Source organism: Octodon degus, unplaced genomic scaffold (assembly GCF_000260255.1).
Source record: "Octodon degus isolate 3935 unplaced genomic scaffold, OctDeg1.0 scaffold00226, whole genome shotgun sequence".
In the NCBI taxonomy this organism is placed as follows: Eukaryota; Metazoa; Chordata; class Mammalia; order Rodentia; family Octodontidae; genus Octodon; species Octodon degus.
The window spans coordinates 1,065,838-1,085,928 of record NW_004524802.1 but is presented as its reverse complement, the minus strand read 5'-3'; the positions used below and the strand labels follow the sequence as shown (position 1 = coordinate 1,085,928).

Genomic DNA, 20,091 nt, shown 5'->3' with positions numbered 1-20,091 from the left:
GTTGAGGCCACAGGGCTCTTGGAGGCAGGGCTGTGACAGAGCAGAAGGGCGTGGGCCATCCCGCCAAACAGCTTTGGTTCTGGAGCCCTTAGAAGCAGCTTATCTTGTGCCTCCAGAGTAAGTTTCTTGCCAAACATTTCATCTCTGTTTGGGCTCAGATTCCTCCCTGCTCAGTGAATGGGAAGGCTGATCTCAGAGTATGGCACCTTCCATGTCAGGAGCCTGAGCCATGCTTGTCGGAGCCTGTGGCCAAGCACTGGCTACAAGTGGTGCTATTTTTGTTTGTAATATTTGTTAGGGTGATATACCAAAGGGGAGAATCACCCAACTCGCTTTGCATTTTTTCTGTAGCCCTGTTTTGGTGTTCCAACATTTTTCTTTCACTGCTTTCAGCTCTCTCCCTGTCTCTTGGAGGAGCCAGCGATGACGAAGGGCATGTATGAAGTTGCTGTCTCCCTCATTCAGATGTTTGATGACTTGGAGTTGAAAGAGAATGGGTAAGAGCATTCTGTGCTTCACTGTGGATGTGACTTGAGGCCCCTGCCCTTCACTGGAAACTTACCAGTACTTTTTGAAGTATGAAGCTGTAACTACAGATACCTTATCGATGGCCACTGTATGTATTTGAAAGCCAAACTAGTGTTTTACTGGAAATTTCTGCTTAAAGTAGTCTTGTGGAGTGCGATTTTAGGTTCAAAGCTAGGATCTGTAGCATAGAGGTGGAACACTTTCCCAGACACATAGTTGTCACATTGTGCCTTGAGAAACCTTCCCACACTAGTGGAAACCATCAGAGGCATGCTGTGCCTGTGTTTTTATTTGCTAGTGTGATGTGTTCCTCATGCTCAGCAGGCTTCTTTTGTAGTCCAGGCATTGGTTTTTTTAGCTGGTTCTTTGAAACCTAGGATATGTTTTCCCTTCAGAAGGACAGTTTTAGTTTGTAAGTGGTGTCTAGAGTGTAGAACTTTACAACTGTTATACTCTGTTATCGAAGCTTTGCCGTGCTAGTCTTACCATGGCTCCTAAGTAGCACTTACCTTTTAAGGACAACAAACAATGAACGTGCAGATTCCACCTCCTCCTGGCAGTTAGGACTAGTTTCGCTGGGTGGCTTCGGTCTCACGGGCCTGAACCACAGGCCCCAAGTGAGTGCTCAGTTATAAAATTTAGATTTTCTTTCTTGGGTCACTTTCATTCTTTGAAGAGTCTGTTGGAAAGTATTTGCAATTTTTATATAGCTAAAATTTTCTTTATCTTGCTCATTCTTAAAACTTGTTTAGGGGCTGGAGGGATAGCTCAGTTGTCTAAAGCGCCTGTTTGGGCAAGCTCAGTCAGGCACAGGGGACCGCAGTTCAGTCCCCAGCACTACATGCCGCATCAGACTCACCCTTAAGGCGGGATGAGCCAGCAAAAAAAAAAAAAAAAGAAGGAGAAGGAGAAGAATTGTTCTCAAGTTTAAAATAACGAAAACAAAATATTTTGAAGTGACTGATAGAATTAAAAGTATTTGCTGTATACAGCACGATGCTTTGAAGTGTGCTTGACATTGTAAAGTCACTTAATCTTGCTACTTACCATATACATTCACCTTGTCTTTGAAATTTTTTTAGATTTAGATTGAGCATCCAGTATATGAAATGCTTGGAGTAAAGGGTGTTTCAGATTTTGGAGTTTCTCAGCTTTTGAAATATTTGCATAGATTTCTGCCTGAGCATCCCTAATGTGAAAACTCCAAATCTGAAATGCTCCAAAATCCAAAATTTTGACCCTGAGAACAGAATTTTGGATTTTGGGGCATTTCAGGACTTCAGGGTAGGGATGCTCAACCTGTATCAAGCGGTGAGTTGCTATGTATGGCTTTCCTTATCTTCCTTTGTTCTGGTTTTGCTTAAATAACATCATTGAGCTAGGACTCCTGTGAGACAGCACAGCGCACCTGTTTTTATTGCTCTTTCTGTACGCTGATACTGTCCTGGAACCGTCTGCTTCTGTTGCTGTAGCGAAAGGTAACCTTTGGGCTAGTGGCTCTGGGTGAGCGTCCTTCAGCCGGACTGACTTCGGCCGGGTGCTCTGTCTTCCGCGCTCCAGCCTCGTGGCTGAGCGTGCCTGGGGACTCCTCCTCACTCGTCTTGCTCGAGGTCCAGGAGCTCTCTGGGTCTCAGCAGTGGCCTTTCCGAGGCTGCCTGGCAGCCTTCTGGTAGCGTTAGTGCCCGTGATGGTCTTGTCTGAGCCCACGGTTGTATTAGTGATGTTCCAATTTTACTTGCTTTGTGTTTGTCCTCAGATTATACTATACAGTATTTTCCTTCTCTGTCCAGGAATGTTGGAATACATTTCTAGTGCTCAGGAGGCCGAGGCAGGAGGATCACCATGAGTGCAAGGCCAGCCTGGGCTACATAGTGAGTTCAGGGTTGGCCTAGAGTCCATAGGGAGACCCTGTCTAAAAGAACCCAAAACCCCCCAAGCAAAATCCAAACCAAACTGCGAACTTGCCCTTATTACTCTGTCCTTTATTTTTTCTTCCTTTAAAAACTTTTTGTTAGTCCATGTTTGTAGCACATGATTACATTCCTTGTGAGGAACGAGTGTGTGTAGACAGCACATTTCAGTTCCTTCCTTTCCCTTTCTCTTCTGTGTACTTTTTTCTTTTTATTAGCATCACATTGAATTATTTGGTAAGTCTTTGTCAAGTTAATTATAATAAACACAACCAGTTAATAGGCCAAAAATACATAAAACGTGTACAACAGTTATGTTAAATCAAGGTACACTTTATTTTATTTTATTTTATTTCATCTTTTTGAGACAGGGTCTGAACTCTGCAGTTCCGACTGGCCTTGCCCTCACTTTGTAGCCCAGCTGGTCTCAGGCTGGCAACAACCCTTCCTCGCCTCTTGGGTAATAGGATTATAGGTGTGCCCACCATGCCCAGCTAAGGTCCACTTTTAAATATATTCACCATGATGGATAAAGCATCCTTTTTCTCTTTTCTGTTGTCTTGTTTTTCTCTTTATTTATTTGGGAGGTTTATTATATAAATATAAATAGTTACTTCTCTCGCGTGTGGGCCTAATTTACTTCACTTGTAAGTGTGGTCTCTGCTGCGTCCATTTCCCTTTGAAAGTCTCGCATTTATCTTTTTTTTGTGTGTGGTACCAGGGATTGAACTCAGGCCCTTGTGCTTGCCAGGCAAGCGCTTATTCTACTGAGCTCTCTCCCCAGCCCCTCACGTTTATCTTTTTAAAAATCATTTATTTCTTTATTTGGTACAGGGTCTTGCTACATAGCTTGCACTTGTTGTGATCCTCCTGCCTCAGCCTCGCCAGCACTGGGCTTACAGGTGTACACCACCACACTCCATTTTGGTGGCCTGCACAGCTCGCCTGGGGTTCTGGGGCTGGCGTGGCATGTGGTACTGGGGATCAAACCTGGGTCCTTGCTCTTGCCAGGAAGGCTCTTAGACCACTGAATTATCTCCCCAGCCCCTTATCTTTTTTTTATAGCTGAATAGTACTCCATTGTATAAAAATACATTTTTTTATTCATTCCTCAGTTGATGGATGTTAGGGTTGTTTTGAAGCGGTGAGATTATTTCCACATCAGGCCTCCGGGTGGAGCTGTAATGTTGGGTCTCCATAGCACCCCATTCAGGTTGGTCTATAAACCAGGCCTGTGCTTTTGGTCAGTGTAGCTGGGCCAGGTGTAGCTCAGAGGGAGGAGGCTGAGAGGCAAGGCAGGCACTGTGGCACCGGAGCCACCTGTGTGGCCATCGACCCCTTCGCAGTTACTGTTCCCAGGCACAGGCTGGGTTGTTGTTCTTCGGCTTTGCTGTGGCTGCCCTCCCCTCCCATTCCCCTTAGGTCCCCCCACTCCTGTTAGGTCCCCAGCCGAGGCCACCCCTCTGAACAGGCACTGTGCGTGGATCCCTCCTCTGCCCCTTCTGCTCTGTGCTTCTCTTTGCCTCTTCATGGTCTTAGGGCGCTTTTAGTGTTCACTTGGTTCTTGACTGTTTCTGCTAGGGGTGCATGGAGGACAGAGAGTTCTATATTTTTTTCTTTTTTAATTTTTGTTTTGAAGAAACAAACAACTCCCCCCTCAAATTTCCAAACAATATGATAGGGTAGCAGTGGTTAATACATTGCATATTAATATCTTTAAATTAGTTACTCAGAGTACAAGATATCAGCATTTAGTGGTCTGAACAGTATTAACCCAAACTTATCCTTTCAATGAACTGAGAGAAATTAGTAGTATAACTATTTTGTCTTTCATATATTCATATATATATATATATGTTTTTTTTTTCTTTTACCTTTTTTTTTTCCATTCTCATCAGTTTCTCTGTCCTTTTTAAAAAATTTTTTTGGTACAGGGTATCACTGGGCAGTTCAGACTCGTAGTGATCCTCCTGCCTCATCCTCCCTAGTGCAGGGATTACAGTCATGCGCCGCCGCGCCAGGTTCTGGACCCAGCACAGCATGTGGTCCAGGGGCTCAGACTCGGGGCCTTGCATTGGCCAAGCCCGCACTTAAGCCGCCGAGCTATCTCCCCAGGTCTCTCCTCCCTTTTGAGGTTTCTGTCCACTTTCCAGTATCTGTTGTACGTATTTGGATCTTCGTCTTCTCACGCTAGGGAGATAGTGTGATGTTTATACATTCGCATCTGGCTTATTTCGCTTAGGAATATGGATGGTCTCAACCATTTGCAACCATGCAAATGGTTGCATCCATTTACCTATCCAAGTCTCTAGTTTATTGTTCTTTATGGCTGAATACTACTCCATTGTATAAAAGTATTGTATCTTTATTATCAGTTGATGGGTATTTAGGTTGTTTCCAAGATTTAGCTGTTACAAATTGGGCTGCTATAAACATGGGTGCACATATATCACTGTTGTATGATGTTTTTAGTTCTCCTGGGAAGATGCCTAGATGGGGAATAACTGGGTCCCGTGGGACCTACAATCCTAGTTTTTGAGAGCTCTTCACACTGATTTCTGTGGTGGTTGGCACCAGTCTATACTGCCACTAGCAGTGGAGAAGGGTACCTTTTCCCCAAAGTTGCTCCAGCATTTGTTATTGGTTGATTTTCTGATAATAAAGCTGTTCTTTCCTGGATGAGACAGAATCTCATTGTTTTAATTTGCATCTCTCGAATGACGCTGGTGCTGAACCTTGTTTTATATATCTGCTGTTTGTGTTTCTTTAGCTGAAAGTGGGTATTGCTGTCTGACGCCCATTTTTGGATTGGGTCTTCAACTTGGGGAGGTCTGATTGTTCTGAGTTCTTTCTATGTTTTCAATGGTAATTATTTGTCTGAGGATCATCCACCAAACATTTTTTCCCACATTGTGGGTTGTCTCTTCAGTCTGTTCATGGTTTCTCTTGCTATACAAAAGTTTGAGAGTTCTAATTTCACACAAAAATAAGTGTACTGGCAGTAGTGGGGTAGGGGATGGGTGCTTTCTACAAAAATGCTTTCACATAGTAGGTTGGGCTCTGATAACAGCTTGGAGTTATTTTTAAATGTGTGCTGTCTGGGGTTCTGGGGATAGTAACTGGATGTTCAGGAAGACGCTTGCAGCCAGGGCATTCCACAGGTGAGCAGGTGGCGTCAGGACACAGGCCTCTGAGTGCCGCTGGGCTGGGCACCGCCCCCTGGGCCTCTGCTCTCTGAAGTGCAGTGAAGGACCTTGCATGGCACGATCTGTAGGGGCTTTTGGGGACATAGCCAGCAGGTCGAGGCTCTTCTAAAGGAGTAGATGTTGTATCTTTTTTCACTTTTGTGCACCTCACTTTTTGCCAGGAACAAGACCTCAAAGGTCCAGTTCGTGTCAGAGAGGAGCAGTGTGTTGGTGTTTCTGCCAGGTATGAATGTCATCATCCCGTAACCTAGGCTTATAAGGCTTTGCGTGGTACCAGTTAGGGAGCGTGGTGTTGCCCGTGTCTATTTTTTTTTTTTTAGACACTGATAATGTAAACAAATGTGACTTTCTGTTTGACTTCATGCTATAACTTTACATTACTAAACACATTGCTTACTGACAATGAAGAATTTAACTTTTCTTAGGTTTATAAAATTTTTTTTAAGTTAGTCGATTAAAGCACCTGCTTAGGCAGATGCAGGGACCAGGGTTCAAGCAGGGGCTAGGTTCGATCCCCAGCCGTGCCAGTCCCACCCCAGAGCGCCCTGAGACAGTGACTGAGACTGGGCGTGGTAGCACGAGCCTGTAATCCCAGCGCCTGGGAGCCTGTAATCCCAGCGCCTGGGAGCCTGTAATCCCAGCACCTGGGAGCCTGTAATCCCAGCGCCTGGGAGCCTGTAATCCCAGCGCCTGGGCGGCTGTAATCCCAGCGCCTGGGCGGCTGAAAACAGGAGGGTCACTACGAGTCCGATCTGTGTGGTGAGACCCTGCAGACCCTGTACTGAATACATTTAAAAAATGAATAAATAAAAAGATCTCTCTCTCTGTAGTTCAGGCTGGCCTTGAACCCGGTATGTAGCCCATGGTGTCCTTGAATTCAGCATTCCTGCCTCAGCCTCGTGAGTGCTGGGATTATAGATGTGTACTACCAAGCTCTGCTGAGAGTTTAACTTTTAAAAGGGAGTTTTACTACTTTCCAAATTTTCAATAAGACTTTGGCCCTTGTTAAACTTGCGTTCATTTATATGCTTATAAATGTGAGGTAATTGTTATTAGTCTGCGTTAAAGCTTACTTCTAACAGTAAAATATGTTGTTGTAATACTATGGGAGTAGTCAGGTTAATATTTGAGTTCATTTTTTTTTTATGTATCTGGTACAGGGTCTCGCTACAGCTTGGACTCACAGTGATCCTTGTGTCTCAGCCTCCCCAGTGCTGGGGTTACAGGCATGTGCCACCATGCCCAGTTTCGGTGCTCAGCGTGCCAGCCCAGGGGCAGGGCCGGCAGAGTTCATTTCTTATTGTTTAAAACATAGTCTGTTTTCCCTTTCTGAAAAGATTGATTTGAGTTAAACTACTTTTTCAAAACAATCTTTCAATCAAGGAGTATAGTTTGATGGAGCATGACAACAATTCAGACCTCTTCTGCAGTTGGAAGTTCGTGTGGCATAGATCAGCCTTTGTGCTTGTGGTGACGGAGGGCAGAAGGCACGCGCGGAGAGCAACTCATGCTGTCGGAAGGCAGCATGTGGGTTGAAGGTCTCCATCACCTTTTCCTGAGAATATGGTTCACTTCTGTGTGGGAAATAGCCGTTAGCCGACTGCGAGAGAGAGCTGCCTTTGCCTCCATAGATATTTATCAGGGGACTGCTACGTGCATAATGTTTCTGTCAGGAAAAAATGGCCAAAGCAGAGCTGTGTTGCTATTCTCACGTAGAAATACCTAAAATGAGAGATCAGACCTTTCCTCCACCTGATAGTGGGGACTGAACCCAGGGCCTTCATACTGAGCTATATCAGAGGGAGGGAGAGGTGGGGGAGGGCAGGGAGCGAGAGAGCGAGAGCGAGAGAGAGCGAGAGAGAGCGAGAGAGAGCGAGAGAGAGCGAGAGAGAGAGAGAGAGACAGACAGACAGACAGACAGAGAGACAGAGAGACAGAGACAGAGACAAAGAGACAGAGAGACAGAGACACAGAGACAGAGAGACAGACAGAGACAGACAGACAGAGACAGAGACAGACAGAGACAGAGAGACAGAGACAGAGACCGAGAGACAGAGAGAGAGACAGACAGACAGAGACAGAGAGAGACAGAGAGACAGAGACAGAGACAGAGACAGAGATACACACACACAGACGCTTAGGCAGTTTGCTATGCTGAGTGCCTGGAAGCTAATGGTCTCCACTTCTAGCACCTCTTATAATTGTAGAGGCCAAGTGTAGCTTGTATTAATTTCATGATGTCTCAGTAAATTTAGTATTAAAATATTAAAGTTTTTATTTTCCTGATGCATCCATTTTTGGCAGGTCATATATGTGCATGTATGTTGTTGTTCCCAGTGCCTTGTGTACACCAGCAAATAAACACCTTAGCACTGCATGACACTTCCAGTCCCAAATGCTGTTTCTTGTGCTCGCTTCAGCAGCACATATGCTGAAATTGGAGTGATACAGAGAGGGTTAGCATGGCCCCTGCGCAGGATGACACGCAAATTTGTGAAGCGTTCCATATTTTTATATAATATTTTGCTGAATTCACACACCTACAATATTTGGATGACAGTGTAATACCCTTCTCTGACAAAGCTAAACAAAAAAGGGGAATATAACTGAAGGACCATTTTGTATCTGTATATTCAAAATAGGATAGAGGTATAGCTACTTTCTCTTGGTTCAGTGAATAGAAAGATCAGTTCTAATAGTGTTTGTGGACAGGATATCATGCCTGCATCTTGTACTATGGGTAGCCACTGGGAAGACAACAGTATGCCATGTATTGATTGTTGGAACTGTCCTACTAATTGGTTTTGAAACTGTCTCATTGCTGTTTCTCAATAAAATTATGAGAGCAAAAAAAGAATACAAAAATAAAAAATAAAAAAAAATTATTAAAATTACATTTTTAACCAATGCAAAAAGAAACTATTTTTTGATTGGGAAGAATTTGAGTGCTCATGGTAAAAAATTTGGAAAATCTGAGGAAAGAAAAGAAATTAAAACTATTCATGCATCCAGCATCCATATGTAATCACTGTTGCAGAAAAAAAAACACTGGAGGAATAGGGTTTTTTGTATTTTTTATACTGCTTTTCTGGGGGAGGTTTGAGACAGGGTCTCACTCTGCAGTTCAGGTTGGCCTTGAACTGCTTTTGCAGCACAGGCTGGCCTTGAGCTCGTGGACCCTCTGCTGCCTTAGCCGCCAGAGTGACATGTATTCATGTGCCCCAGGCCCAGCAACTTCTTCTCTATTTTGAAGTGACTAGTTAATTTCATTGCACAATTCTACTTGTAATTCTGATATACTTAGGCAAAAAAGGATAAAAAGTCAAATAAAATGAATTGATGGAACATTCTTGGAAAAACATGTCATTTTAACTTAAAAGTTGGTTTTTAACAATAAATACAAATCTTTTTCCTCCTCTTTCTTTTCTCCCCATAGGTCTAGGTGAAATCAACTACATGCATGGACTTCTCACAAACATGGTTCACAAAAGGTGTGCTTAAAATGATGCAGCCTCATTGTTGCTTTAGACTGTTACACTGTTTTATGTAATGAAGTTGCTCTTTTATAGTTCATGTATCATGTGATATTTTATTTTAGTAATTTGTTTCTTAGGTTACAGGTGTATCCACTCCATTCCAGTGTGACTTTAGAAGAACAAAATAATGTATTTTTAAGTCCAGTCCCTGGGTACAGAAAGGTAGGAACAGAAAGATTTGTACTAATAGTTTTTAGACAAGATACCGTGTCTACATCTTAGACTATGAATAACTACTATGAAGACAACAATATGCAATGTATTAATTATTGTAGCTGTCCTACTAACCTGTTTTGAAGCTGTCTCATTACTATTTCTTTTTCAATAAAATTAATTAAAAAAAAGAAAGGTAGGAAGGCTGGCAAGACCAGTGCTAAGCATTTTCTTGGAGACTGCCTAGGGAGGCTGCTGCTCTCTCAGTGTGGTCGTGACTTGTGGCATCTTACCAGGTGCCCACTGGCGAACTGGCTCCCTTCCCTGTTCTGTTTTGTAAGTTGGTTTGCTAAACGTTAAGATTTGTTTTATTTTCTTAACTCACGGTGTTGGTGTTTTCATTGTTGTTGAGACAGTGTCTTGCTATGTGCTACAGGCTGGCCTTGAACTCTGTTATGGAGCTGAGAAACTGAATTAATTTTCAAGATTGAATTTTTTGTTTCCCTTTAACTCTGCCTAATGATGTCCAGAACAGATGGGTGATGTCCGCTTCTTTTCTTTGCTATTTGTCAGATCATTCTGTCCACCAACATTGCAGAGAGCTCTGTCACTGTTCCAGATGTGAAGTATGGTAAGGTCCCTCTTAGCAGCTGCTTCCTTGTGCCCTCCTTCCCAGCCCTTGTGCTGGAGGAGAAAGTGGAGAATCCTGTCAGTTCTGTGCCAGCTCCTCTGAGCAGCCACTTCGCTTGTGGCAGGGCTGATCTCAGCAGGTCCCAGCCTTTCCAGGGGCCTTGTAGCTTGAGCTGCCTGTGGCTGGAGGGAGGCAGGTGTCAGGAGAGCCCGGGCATCTCTGCTCCTGAGGGTGGTTTCAGAGTGCCCAGCAGTGCTCCATCTTGTCCCCCGCATGTGTGTGTCCTGAGAACCGAGACCGCACCACTGATGGGTCTCCTACATTCGCTCACCTTGTTGAAGAGCCACACCCGTGGCTAGGAGTGCAGGGTGGAGTAGGATGAAGTCCCTGTCCTCATGGTGATGACATTCTGGTGGGAGAGACAGATCACAGGGGGTAACAAATGCAGTTTGGGGCAGAGAGAAATATTAAATAGGCAAAGTAATCAGGAAAAGGGTCAGTGTTATAGAGGAAAATGCTTTTTTACGTGGAGTGATGTGGAAATACAGCTTTGAGGAAGTGACATTTGAACAGAAACCTGAATTGAAGTGAGCTGGGTGCTGGGTGCAGTGGCATGCACTCGTATGCTGCTGTTGAGGAGGCTGAGGCAAGAGAATCCCAAGTTCAAGGTCAGCTTGGGCAACTTTATGCAACTGCCCAAGTGCTCAGCAGTGGCGCTCTTGCCTACCTTGTGTGAGGCCTAGGCTGCATCCCCAGTACTGAAGGGGAAAGGAAAGGACCAGGGGTTGCCACAGCAGAAGGGCAAGGAGCTGAACTGGAGAGGGTGAGCTGGCAGGCGATGGTTCTGCCCTGTGATGAGGAAATCGCGGAGACAAAACAGTCAGGTCATTGTTCTTGTGACACCTCCAGGGACACATGTTGGGAAGACAAGGGCAAGAGGTGAGATCAGATATGTAGCAAGTGCGTTGATGGTCAGTGCACCCAGAGGGAACTGGGGGGAAGAGCGCGCGCGGGGTGCTGGGAAGTGCTGCGACATGAGAGCTGTGGTGGCTGGGAAGGCTGCTTCCAGGAGAGTGTGGAGCCAGGCGCTCCAGGAGGGTAGGGAAGGAGGGCTGTGGGTCTCTGAGGAGGAGCAGCAGAGCAGACAAGACTGCCCATAGAGAGGATGCTTGGTACCCTCAGGCAGCAAGGAGGTGAGCGCAAGCCCGGAGGAAAGGGCTAAGAGTCCTGAGTGTGAGGGCCCACGAGGCCCTGTGCCAGAGGGTCATCCTGAACCATCAGCTTTGAGAATAGCTGTCACATAGCTTACAGATTAGTTACAGCACTGTGCTGGGGATAGACTGCAGTGAAGCCAAGGAGAGAAAGAGAAGAGAGAGGATCTAACAACCTGGGAGAGCACACATGGTAACTTAGGGTAGGGCTCTGGCCATGGTGGCCCTCAGTGGAGAGAGGCAGGGAGAGTATGAGAAGCTCCAGCAGCAGCAGGCAGGCAGGCAGGCGGGCAGGCGGGCGGGCAGCGGGCTGCTGGGGGGAGGGGCCAATTGTGTCTTCCCCTTGGCACCTCGAGGGCTGTACAGGCTGCATGGCTAGGCAGAGAGTTGCCAGGTCTAGGGCAAAGTGGAGCAGCAGGGACACTGAGCGACATGCACCATGTCCTTGAACTTGTACTTGGGTGGCCAGGAGGGAAGCCAGGCAGGACTGAGGGGCAAGTGACAAAGGACATCTTTAGGTCCTAGGAGGATGGCTAGGATGGAGTCTCAAGAGCGGGCTGAGGGAGGAGGGACTCTGGCTCCCAGAGGGGGCTGGGAGTGCCAATAGGAAGATGCAGAGGGCAGGGCTGTTGGAGTGGAGGCTTTCAGGCCTTGCCAGCCGAAAGTCGCGGGTGCTGTTACGTGGGTTGTAAACTTTCTGAAAATCAGGTGAGGACTCGTGTTGGGAAAGGACCAGGAGCTGGGGGCTGGGGCGGGCATCACGAGTGCAGTCCGAGGAGGGCAGTCACAGGGAGGAGTCACGAGGGTGGAGGGCAGAGAGCTGTGTGGTAGGGGACAGCCACCACCTGTGCCTGGCAGTGGATGAGCCTGGAGCACAGAGACCAGTGCATTGTCCTACCCACATGCACACAGACCCAGGCAGAGAGAGACAGGCACAGACCCAGAATGTGATCCTAGGGCATGAGCTGCTTTTCTCTACTTCTGCTGTAATATTGTTTGGATGGCCCTCAGTGTTGGGCTTGGGCCTCCCGGTAGGCCCTTCTTAGGATACGTTGGGCATTAGGGGTTAGGTATTCTTTGTGCCCAGAGACTCCCAGTGTTCAGAAGGAAAGAAACTGGGCTCCCTGTTCTGGGCAGTAGTGACCTGAGCACATTCGCAGAGGTCCCTGCGCACACGCCAGCTCCCATGTCTGTTTTATCAGTGTGCTTTGTAATTTATTATGTGATAGTCTTGTGTGGTGTTAGCATGGTGTTTACATTCCTTTTTCTCAAATGACAGTTATAGATTTTTGTCTGACTAGAACCCTGGTTTGTGATGAAGACACCAATTATCAGAGTCTGCGACTGAGTTGGGCCTCTAAGACCAGCTGTAACCAGAGGAAAGGTAAGGCGCTGTGGTGAAGCCTGGAGGACTTGCAGGGTCACGGGCACAGGCAGTGTCTTAAGAACTTCGGCTTTTCACTTTTTTTACTCTAACTCGTGTACGTTATTAGGACCAGTTTTAAATTTCAACTTCGACATCTCATGTAGTCGGAGGGTCTGTAACCCAGTGTATTATGTGGCATCTTTGGGTATAAGGGACAGATACGGTATTGTTGTGGTGAACATAGGTATTTAATTGAGCCACCTGTGGAGGCTGGATGCAGAGACAAGCAAGCTCATTAGGTGGTGGTGGACATCTAGCACATGACCCAGCCCTGACCTTGAAGAGCAGGAGGGGCGAGTGGTGTGGCTTTAGTTCCGGATCTCACTCTGGGCCTAGGGGGTTGATTAATTTTTCTGAATATGATTTAGCGCAGCCACAGAAATACTCCTACAGAGCATAGTAGGCTTAGCCTGTGACAAAGGGACAAAGGTGTTTGACATTCTGTGTAGGGAACAAGTGGTCTTGTGACAAAGTGTGGGGTGATAATGGGTTAGGTAGCTATGATAGCATTTACAAGAAACAAACTTAAGGGAACAGAAACTTAAGCTTTAGAATGGCGCTCGAGTACAAAATGGCACAGATTCGGTTTCCAGTGCCGTGTCACTCTCTTCTCAACACTGTTGTTTTTCAGTGAGATTTAGACTTTTTGGTGCATAGATAGGATGCTGAATGCATCTCTTCCTTACGTTTCGACAAGCCTTCTTCTGACTCCTGAGCTTTGATCATTCTAGGGTATTGCTCCTAAATGGGTTCTGCAGGGGCTCAGCACATGCTTGGCCGTCTGCACATACTGCTCGGCCGAGATGAGCTGTGGGGCTGATGGGGGCAGGATGCTTAGGCCATGGTGGAAGCACGTTCCTAGTGGGCTAGCACACTGCTCTGCGGTGTCCCTGTGTCTGGGGATGTGCTCAGCAGGGGCCTTCCGGAGGGCGGGCAGGTGAAAGACCGTTCCAGGTGTATCTGTTGGGAGTCAGAATGAAGCAGCACGTGGAAGTGCTCACAGTGCAGCAGGCTGTCTCCCCAGTGGGTCGCTCCCTCGCTCAGCCCTCGTGACCAGCAAGAGATGAGCATGCAGTGTCTTATTAGGTCTGCCTTCTAAGGGCAGGGTAACAGTCACCGTCCAGGGGTCGTAGACCAGTGGGACTGGGATTTGGCCCAGAAATCCTCTTCAGTCCTCATTCTTGACCACTTTGTTACATCACCTCTCCTGAGCAGCCTGGTCCAGAGCCGGCGGGTGCTACCCTGTCCTGGCCACAGAGAGCATCTTGTCGCTGCAAGGGGCCCAAGCTGGGTGTTGCTGCACAGATGAAAAGAGAACACTAAGAGACGGTCATCCCACCTTGTCTAATCTGCTGCCCTGGCCCCGACCCCAGGAAAGCTATGCTTAGGAACAACAACTAGGAATAAATGTGCCAAAACATTAGAAGTACTGTGATGGGCTCAGTTTTGAGATTGTACTTTTCTACCTTTTTGTATGCTTAAAATTTTTATAGTTAGAAAATATTTGTTGCACAATTTTTTCTTTATAGAAAGTGGCAGAAACAGCATAGAGTCTCTTGAGTTCTTCCTCTGCTTCCTCCAGCTCTGTTCTGAAGTGTCTTAAGTATGTGTAGCGCAGCACACTGGACCGAGGCCCCAGGTAGCAGCACACACCCTGCGAGTATAGGGCTGTGTGATCTGGACAGAACTCACGCACTGCTGGGATGGGCCTGCCTCGAAGGGCTCCTGTGCTTCTCTGTACCTCTGGATTCTGCAGGTTTCTCCTGTGCCCCCCTCTTTTTTTTTCTTATACTGAGGATTGAACCCAGGGCTTTGTGCATGCTAGGCTAGTGCTCTACCACTGAGCAACCTACCCAACCATTTAGAAAGTATTTTAAAATTTTGAAACAGGGTCTTGCTGAGTTGCCCAGGTTAGCCTTGAATTTGTAACCGTCTCCCTCACGTAGCTGTGATTCCAGGTGCGCATTACTGTGCCTAGCTCTCTTGTGTTTCTTATCATAATTTCATAGTTTTCACTTAGATCCAGGCCCTGTTTTGTATCAGTTTCCACTTCAGTAAGTTGTATAATGTGGCGTGAGCTTTAGATCAAGATTTGTTTCTCGGCTTGTGGATGTCTAGTGGCTCTGCACCACAGAACCTCCCTTCTGTTACATCCGTGTGAGATGGTTGGTGAGGTGTGGCCACTGCAGGGGACACAGGAGGGACTCAGAAAATTAAGTTCACCGCACATGGACGCAGAGACAGAGAGTGCTGCAACCATGTGAGGTCACAGGGACGAGAGTCTCTGCAGTTGGGCCAGGAAGGGCGCGGCGGGGAGGTGCAGACGGCCTTCAGTGGGGCTCCTGGGGAGGAGGCGAGGCACGGAGGGCAGACAGCTCAGCCTTGGCTAGTGCTGGCTGTAGGTCTGAAATTCCCGCTTAGGTCTCAGAGGTCGGGCTTGGGGGGGGGGGCGACTGGGCCATACAGCACCGTGCTCATCGTGGGTCGGTGCACTGATCAGTCGCTGGCTAAGTGTGCCGTTAGTGAGCGGGCCCGGTTGGAGGCGCTGTGGTGACACCTTCGGAAATGTCTCCGCCTGCCTCCACCATGCTCCTCCCTTTTTTGTCTCTGCTTCCTGGCTATTGTGAGGCGAGCAACTTTCCTGTGCTTGGGAGCCCACCAGCCGTGGCTGAATCCTTGGGGATGTGAGCCCACGTGAACTTTCCTTCCTTTAAGTTGCAGGTGTAGGGTGCTTTGTCCCAGTGATGGGCACTGACTAATACAGGGAAGTGTTGTGACAGTGGAGCTGTCGCTGACTGTGTGGTTTAGAGCCTTTGCAGCTGGATTGTGGGAAGAGGTTAGACAGGTTTGAAGATGACACCAAGAGTGCCTTAAACACTGTAAGCGGAGGGAGCACAGATGGTTGGAAGACTCTGGCCGGAGCTCAGACCAGATGCTGATAGGAGTGTGGCCAGTAGAGGCCAGCGTCTTGGCTTTCAGCTGGGAACAAGAACTCTGTTTGGAAACTGGACTAGAGGTCATGGGTGTATCATTTTGGCAAAGAATTTATCCACATATGTTTTGTCTGTTTCCTGAGGTTTTGTGTGAGGCTGAATTTTAAAATGGAAGACTACTTGGATTGCCAGAGGGGATCTCAGAGCATCCGTGTTCAGGCCGTGGCATGAGTATTGCCGGTACTTTAAGTCATATTTTCAGTGAGAATTTAGACCAAATAGCCAAAAAACGTAAAATTCTTGCACTTACGCCAGAAAGGGCTTGCAGAGTGGGGCCATAGAAAGTATGGTTGCTAAAAAGATTGGCATTAGGCCTTGGGTATAGCTGAGTGGCACAATGCCTGCCTGGGGAGAAGACTGCCTAAAGGTATCTCAGGATTGGCCAGACCTCACGCATCAGAGGCTTAAGGCTGTGAGAGGACAGACTGCTTTGAAAGACTTCACTTGGAGAAGAGAGCCATAGGGGCCTGCCGTCCGGAGCCTCGTGAGATGAATGCACGTTCCACCAAGTAGGCGCACAGAGGTCACGTGGTGGTCCCAGGGGCCAGGCTCCTCCTGCCGAGCTGGAGGCACACCTGGACGGCATCCATGTGGCACTCATTTTTCAGGCTTGCAGCACACACAAGTTATGGGGCCATGGAGGCCTCCACCTAGATCTCAGAGGGCAGCCTGGGAGGCCAGGCAGCACGTGAAACTGGAAGAATGAAAGTGAAGGTGTGGTGGAGATGCTCACAGCTAAGAGCTGGCCACCATCCTCAGAGGAGACTTTGGTGCTGGACTACGCAGCGGTGCTGGCATTGTTAAGGTTTTGGCAGCTCGGGTGACCGTAGCATCTTGCATAATGTGGTAGAAATGAGCCTTTTGAGGTCGAATGTATGGTTTGGGTCTAAACTGTCTCCTGAAGTCTCCTGTGTTCAGAGGTGAAGCTTCTGCAAGGTGTCTGGATTGGAGGGTACTGTGGGGGGAGTATTCCATTGAGAGTTGTGGCTGAATGTGCTCCCGGAAGTGGGGCCTGACTGGAAGAGGTGGGTCCCTGGGCTGTGACTTGAAGTGCATAGTTTGTTCTGGGTTCTTCTGTTCTCCCTGCGCTTCCTGGCTGCCGTGAGGTGGGCAGCTCTCTTCTGCCATGGTATTTTCATCTGGAGCCATCCAAACATAGCCTGAATCCCAGAGCCCTGAGCACATTAAACCTCTCCTCCCTTACGTTGAGCCCTGAGCCTAGTCAAAGCACTTGTTAAGTTACGATGTTGGTATTTTGTGACAGATGCAGCTAGTTTGAATGCTTGGTGGGATTTGGACTGTGACAGTGATTTCTGGTTGCCTGATACCTGGGATGATTGTGATCGTGATTTCTGGTTGCCTGATACCTGGGCTGATTCCCTCAGAGAGGGATGGCCTCCTGGCTGTTGGTCTTTTGTGCTGCAACTTCGCTGAGTTTATTAAGTAGTTCTAGGAGGGTTTTGTTTTCATAGGTATCTTGAGATCTTCTACTTAGACTTACTTTTAACGAGGTTCTGAGTTTGATCCCTGGTACCACCAAAAAAAAAAAAAAAATTAAAATTAAACCTATTTTATTTGCAGATAGGGCTGGGAGGGCGTGGTGAAGATGGCCAGCACCCTCAGTGTTTCCCAACCTCTCAGTGGGGAAGGAGGACCCCCTGGACCACCCTATTTTTGAAAACTATGATTATTGAGCCCCAGGCCAATTCCTTAGAACATTTCATTTGGTTTGTGGCCTGGGCTCTGTGGGCTGAGCTTGGTTCTGAGTTTTTGCAAGTGCATTTGCAGTCAGGTGGTGTGAAGGCCATTCTGAAGGACACTTGCAGAGATTTTAGGGCAGACAGATGGGAGCAGCTCCTTCTGTCTCTGACCAGTACACATGGATCATCTCCTCTGATGAACTGTAACTTCTCTCATCAGCTGCATGCCTTCTATTTATTACTAGGAGAAACCTGTGTATTCACAGGAAATGTGGTTATTTAGAATATTGTGGCTTCTATTGCATATGAGGTCAAGGTTATTTTTTTTCTTCCTCCCTTCACTCCTTTTTGCTCTCCCTTCCTCCTTTTATCCCTTCTCCTTTATGTGTTCTTTTTAAAAAAATCTTATTTATTTATTTATTTGGTAAAGGGTCCCGTAGGCAGCTCAGACCCGTAGTGATCCTCCTGTCTCAGCCTTTCCAGCACTGGGATTACAGGTGTGTGCCGCCATGTGTGCCACCATCTGGCCCAGCAGCATGGCAGCACGGCATGCAGTACCAGGGATCAAACTTGGGTCCTTGCACTTGCCAGGCGGGCGCTTAGATGTTGAGCTATCTCTCCAGTCCTTGTGTTCCTTTTTTTATGGTATTGGGGATTGAATCTAGGACCTTCATACTAGTTTTTGAGAAAGGATCTTGTTAAGTTGCTTAGACTGTCTTGAGTTTGTCATCCTCTTGCTTTAGCCTCTCAAGTGTTGGGATTATAAGCCTATGCTGCAATATTTGGGTCATTTGTTTTGTTTTTGGTTTTGTTTTATGTTTTTAAAAAAATATGCGTTGGACCTGGGCATGGTGGCACACACCTGTAATCCCAGCACTCTGGAGGGTGAGGCAGGATGATGGCTGTTAGATATCAGTATCAGCGACACAGTGAGTTCAACGCTAGCCTGAACTGCATAGCAAGACCCTGTCACAAACAAACAAACAAATATATATTGGATTTTATAATGTTGATCACTGAATAGAAGTCAGAACTTAATCTGATTTTAGCTTATTCTTTTCAGGATACTCTTGCTTGAATAAATTTAGAATAACTTACTAATACGTATGCTAGCTTATTCTGAAGTTATGAGTGACTGGAAGTGACTGGTTCTGGTAGAAGATAATGCTGCTCTCCTACTTCCTGTTCAACAGCTGGTCGTACTGCTCCTGCACGCTCAGGTGACTCGTGCCGAGTGGTGCTGAGCGTCTCTCATTCGCAGGCCGTGCTGGACGAGTGTCCAAAGGCTACTGTTACCGACTGGTGCCTCGGGACTTCTGGGAGAAGTGCATCCCTGATTATGTCGTGCCAGAGATGTTGGTAATGTGCTTTGGTTGTCAAGGTTAATTTTTTCATGGATAAGCAACTTACTGAATAGTTTAATGTAATGTTAATGGCACATAGCTTTGACACCCCCCCCCAAGAGCCCCAACAAGGCTTGTCTGTAGTCAACGCTCTGGCTCACTGCATAGTGTAATACCAGCCCTTCCCCCAGCTTTCTCTCTCTCTCTCTCTCTCTCTCTCTCTCTCTCTCTCTCTCTCCCCTCTCCCTCTCTCTGTCCATCTCCCTCTCCCTCTCCCTTTCCCTCTCCCTCTCTCTCTCCATCTCTCTCTCTCTCTCCATCTCCCTCTCTCCCCCTCTCCCTCTCCCTCTCCCTCTCCCTCTGCCTCTCTCTCTCCATCTCCCTGGCCCCCCTCTCTCTTTTTTCATGAGCAGAATGTATTTATTGAGGGAAAGAAAGCTCCTGTCTAAGACAGGGACAGGAGGGGGGCCCGAACGGGTTGTCCCCCACCAGCTTACTTTCTTAATGAGAATAATATTCTTTGGTAGCTGTTGACTTTAAGAGAGCATTATCCCGAAGTGGTGTTGTTTTCATTTACCTTTTGTGATGAATATTGTGGAGTAGCTTTTTTCTTTCTTCTTTCTCTCCTTGTGTTTTCCTGTCTTTCTCATTCTTGCCCTTTTCCCATGTATTTTTTTATTTCACTTCTTTGTCTTTGCCGTTCTCCATCACTCTCACTTTTCTTTTCTCGATCAGTTTTCTTGCTTCTCTTTTCCTTCTCGCGGTCTGGAGCGCCATTCCTGTGAACAGGTTAACTTCTCTTTAACTGGTTTTGTTCTCTTCAGCGCTGTCCGTTAGGAAGCACAGTCCTGAAAGTGAAGTTACTTGACATGGGGGAGCCGAGAGCCCTGCTGGCAACTGCGCTTTCCCCGCCTGGTCTGAGCGACATCGAGCGCACCGTCCTTCTGCTGAAGGAGGTAGGGCGGCCTGGGACACAGTGATGGTGGGAAAGCCAGGACTTTTTAGTAGGGGAAACCTACATTTCGTAATCTTCGAGGCATTTTGGGAGCTGTAAGTGGTCAGAATGTGCTTGGAAAAGCCTCTGCTAATAATCATGCGAGCATATGTACAGAATGGCTGATATTAGTGTACTAATAATTTCCATCAGTTTTTTTTTTTTTTTTTGAAAATAGCAGTTCACGTGTAGAATTTTCACTTTGACTGACTCTGTATGCTGCTATCTGTGATCTCAGCAGCTGCATCGAGGACAGCGTGTGTAATACAAAAGCACAGTTGAGTGCCTCCCACCCTGCCTTCTAAATGTGAGCTGCTTCTCATGTCTTATCAGTTGTAATTATGCTCTCTTTAAAATACATTCTGGGGGCTGGTGAGATGGCTCAGTGGTCTAAAGCACCTACTTAGAACAAGCTTAGCAAAGCACAGGGACCGCGGTTCAATCCCCCAGCACCACATGC

At 47.0% G+C, this 20,091-nt stretch overlaps 1 protein-coding gene and 1 non-coding gene across 2 annotated transcripts in view; both read left to right on the top strand.

Annotated features, from left to right (window-relative positions):
* The first annotated feature begins 358 nt into the window (after positions 1–358).
* Tdrd9 (tudor domain containing 9) overlaps positions 359–20,091 on the top strand; it is a 60,913-nt gene continuing 41,180 nt past the window's right edge. Inside the window, exons 1-8 of the mRNA XM_023705649.1 lie at positions 359–497; positions 5,806–5,867; positions 9,081–9,135; positions 9,258–9,342; positions 9,907–9,964; positions 12,455–12,559; positions 18,556–18,653; positions 19,462–19,593. Coding sequence (XP_023561417.1) covers positions 424–497; positions 5,806–5,867; positions 9,081–9,135; positions 9,258–9,342; positions 9,907–9,964; positions 12,455–12,559; positions 18,556–18,653; positions 19,462–19,593 — 669 coding nt within the window. The 5' untranslated portion in view covers positions 359–423. The remainder of the gene's footprint in view (positions 498–5,805; positions 5,868–9,080; positions 9,136–9,257; positions 9,343–9,906; positions 9,965–12,454; positions 12,560–18,555; positions 18,654–19,461; positions 19,594–20,091) is intronic.
* Positions 8,052–8,157, top strand: LOC111813803. The gene has a single exon (XR_002818968.1). It is a non-coding gene; the product is annotated as a U6 spliceosomal RNA (small nuclear RNA).